The sequence below is a fragment of the Oryzias melastigma genome, linkage group LG21 (assembly GCF_002922805.2).
Source record: "Oryzias melastigma strain HK-1 linkage group LG21, ASM292280v2, whole genome shotgun sequence".
Taxonomy (NCBI): Eukaryota; Metazoa; Chordata; class Actinopteri; order Beloniformes; family Adrianichthyidae; genus Oryzias; species Oryzias melastigma.
The window spans coordinates 389,688-390,999 of NC_050532.1; the positions used below are offsets into that span (position 1 = coordinate 389,688).

Consider the following 1,312-nt stretch of genomic DNA (forward strand, 5'->3'; position numbering starts at 1 on the left):
CATACAAACCTAGGAGTGGATGTCCTGTGCGGTCTGACTGACGGGTGTGTCTCCTGCAGGCTGTGTCGGCGTTCGTCCCCATCTGTAACCCCGTCCAGTGTCCGTGGGGGCAGAAGGCCTTCGGGGGGTACCTGGGCTCTGACAGATCCACGTGGGAGGTGAGGTACCGGTGGAGCTCCCCGCGCTCCGTTGGGGTTTATCTTCTGCTGATAGACGTACTACAGCGCGTTCTCTTTACAGGCGTACGACGCCACCGTGTTGGCGGCGGCGTACTCGGGCCCCCAGCTCGACATCCTGATCGATCAGGGCCGCGACGATCAGTTCCTGTCCGCCAGCCAGCTTCTGCCCGACAACCTGATCGCCGTCTGCTCCGAGAAGAAGATCCCCGTGGTCTTCAGGCTGCAGCCGGTCAGTTCCCGCCCTTTCTCTCTAGCGTGACGCTCACATATTTATTCTGTTAGAGCTCCTACGATTAACCGACTAATCGACGACTAATTTAATTTACGAGTCTGAGTGTAGTAAAGTTGAAAGTTATGATATTCTGACAGCTTTTTGAACTATTTTGGCAGTTATACATTTCAGTTATCAACACTAGCATCTTCAGCAGCTTCAGCTTATAGCATTCACACAGGTAATGCTATATATCCAGTTTTTAGTTAAAAGTTGATGATGGTTAAGATGTGTGCTTTACATTTATTTAAATTTGATTAGTCAACTATTAAAATAATCGTTTGTGGCAGCTCTAGTTTCTGTAATGAATCCTTCATCTGTGGTGCGATGCGGCAGCAGAAGTTCAAACTTCTTCCTCCTGCAGGGCTACGATCACAGCTACTTCTTCATCTACTCCTTCATGAGCGACCACATCAAGCACCACGCCAAATACCTGAACGCCTGAGCTGCTGGGGTTCTGCCGCCGCTGCTCCGCCTTCTTAAGCCCAGATTGTTGTGATCCCGGGTTTTTCCTAAGTTTTCAATAAACACTTGATGCTTTCAAAATAAAAGCCTTCATCTGGTACTTTTTGTGTGCTCATTCATGCTTTCAGATCCATGTTTTTCCCTGAAGCTCAGTTTGCAGCTCAGAAACTCTGGATTCAGGATAACGTTATCACGGTTCCCATGAGGTCGTATCCCTTCCGCTCTCATAGGCTTGTTTACATTGAAAGTGGGGTCATTAAGACCCCACAAACTTTTTTTCTTAATGTTTTTCTATCTTTACTGGTGTCCAATGACAGACATGAAGTCTTGTCCACCTTTGTCATGGAAGGGCTAACACCTCAATGTAAGGGTGGGGTCATAGGTGGTGTATTACAGT

General features: G+C 47.9%; 1 protein-coding gene across 2 annotated transcripts in view; it reads left to right on the forward strand.

Annotated features, from left to right (window-relative positions):
• The window catches only part of esd (esterase D/formylglutathione hydrolase), a 5,596-nt gene extending 4,581 nt beyond the window's left edge, over positions 1-1,015 (forward strand). For both annotated transcript variants that reach the window (XM_024286083.2, XM_024286084.2), the window contains exons 6-8: positions 60-158; positions 241-408; positions 815-1,015. In XM_024286083.2, the coding sequence (XP_024141851.1) occupies positions 60-158; positions 241-408; positions 815-895 (348 nt within the window). In that variant the 3' untranslated portion in view covers positions 896-1,015. The remainder of the gene's footprint in view (positions 1-59; positions 159-240; positions 409-814) is intronic.
• Positions 1,016-1,312: the final 297 nt, after the last annotated feature.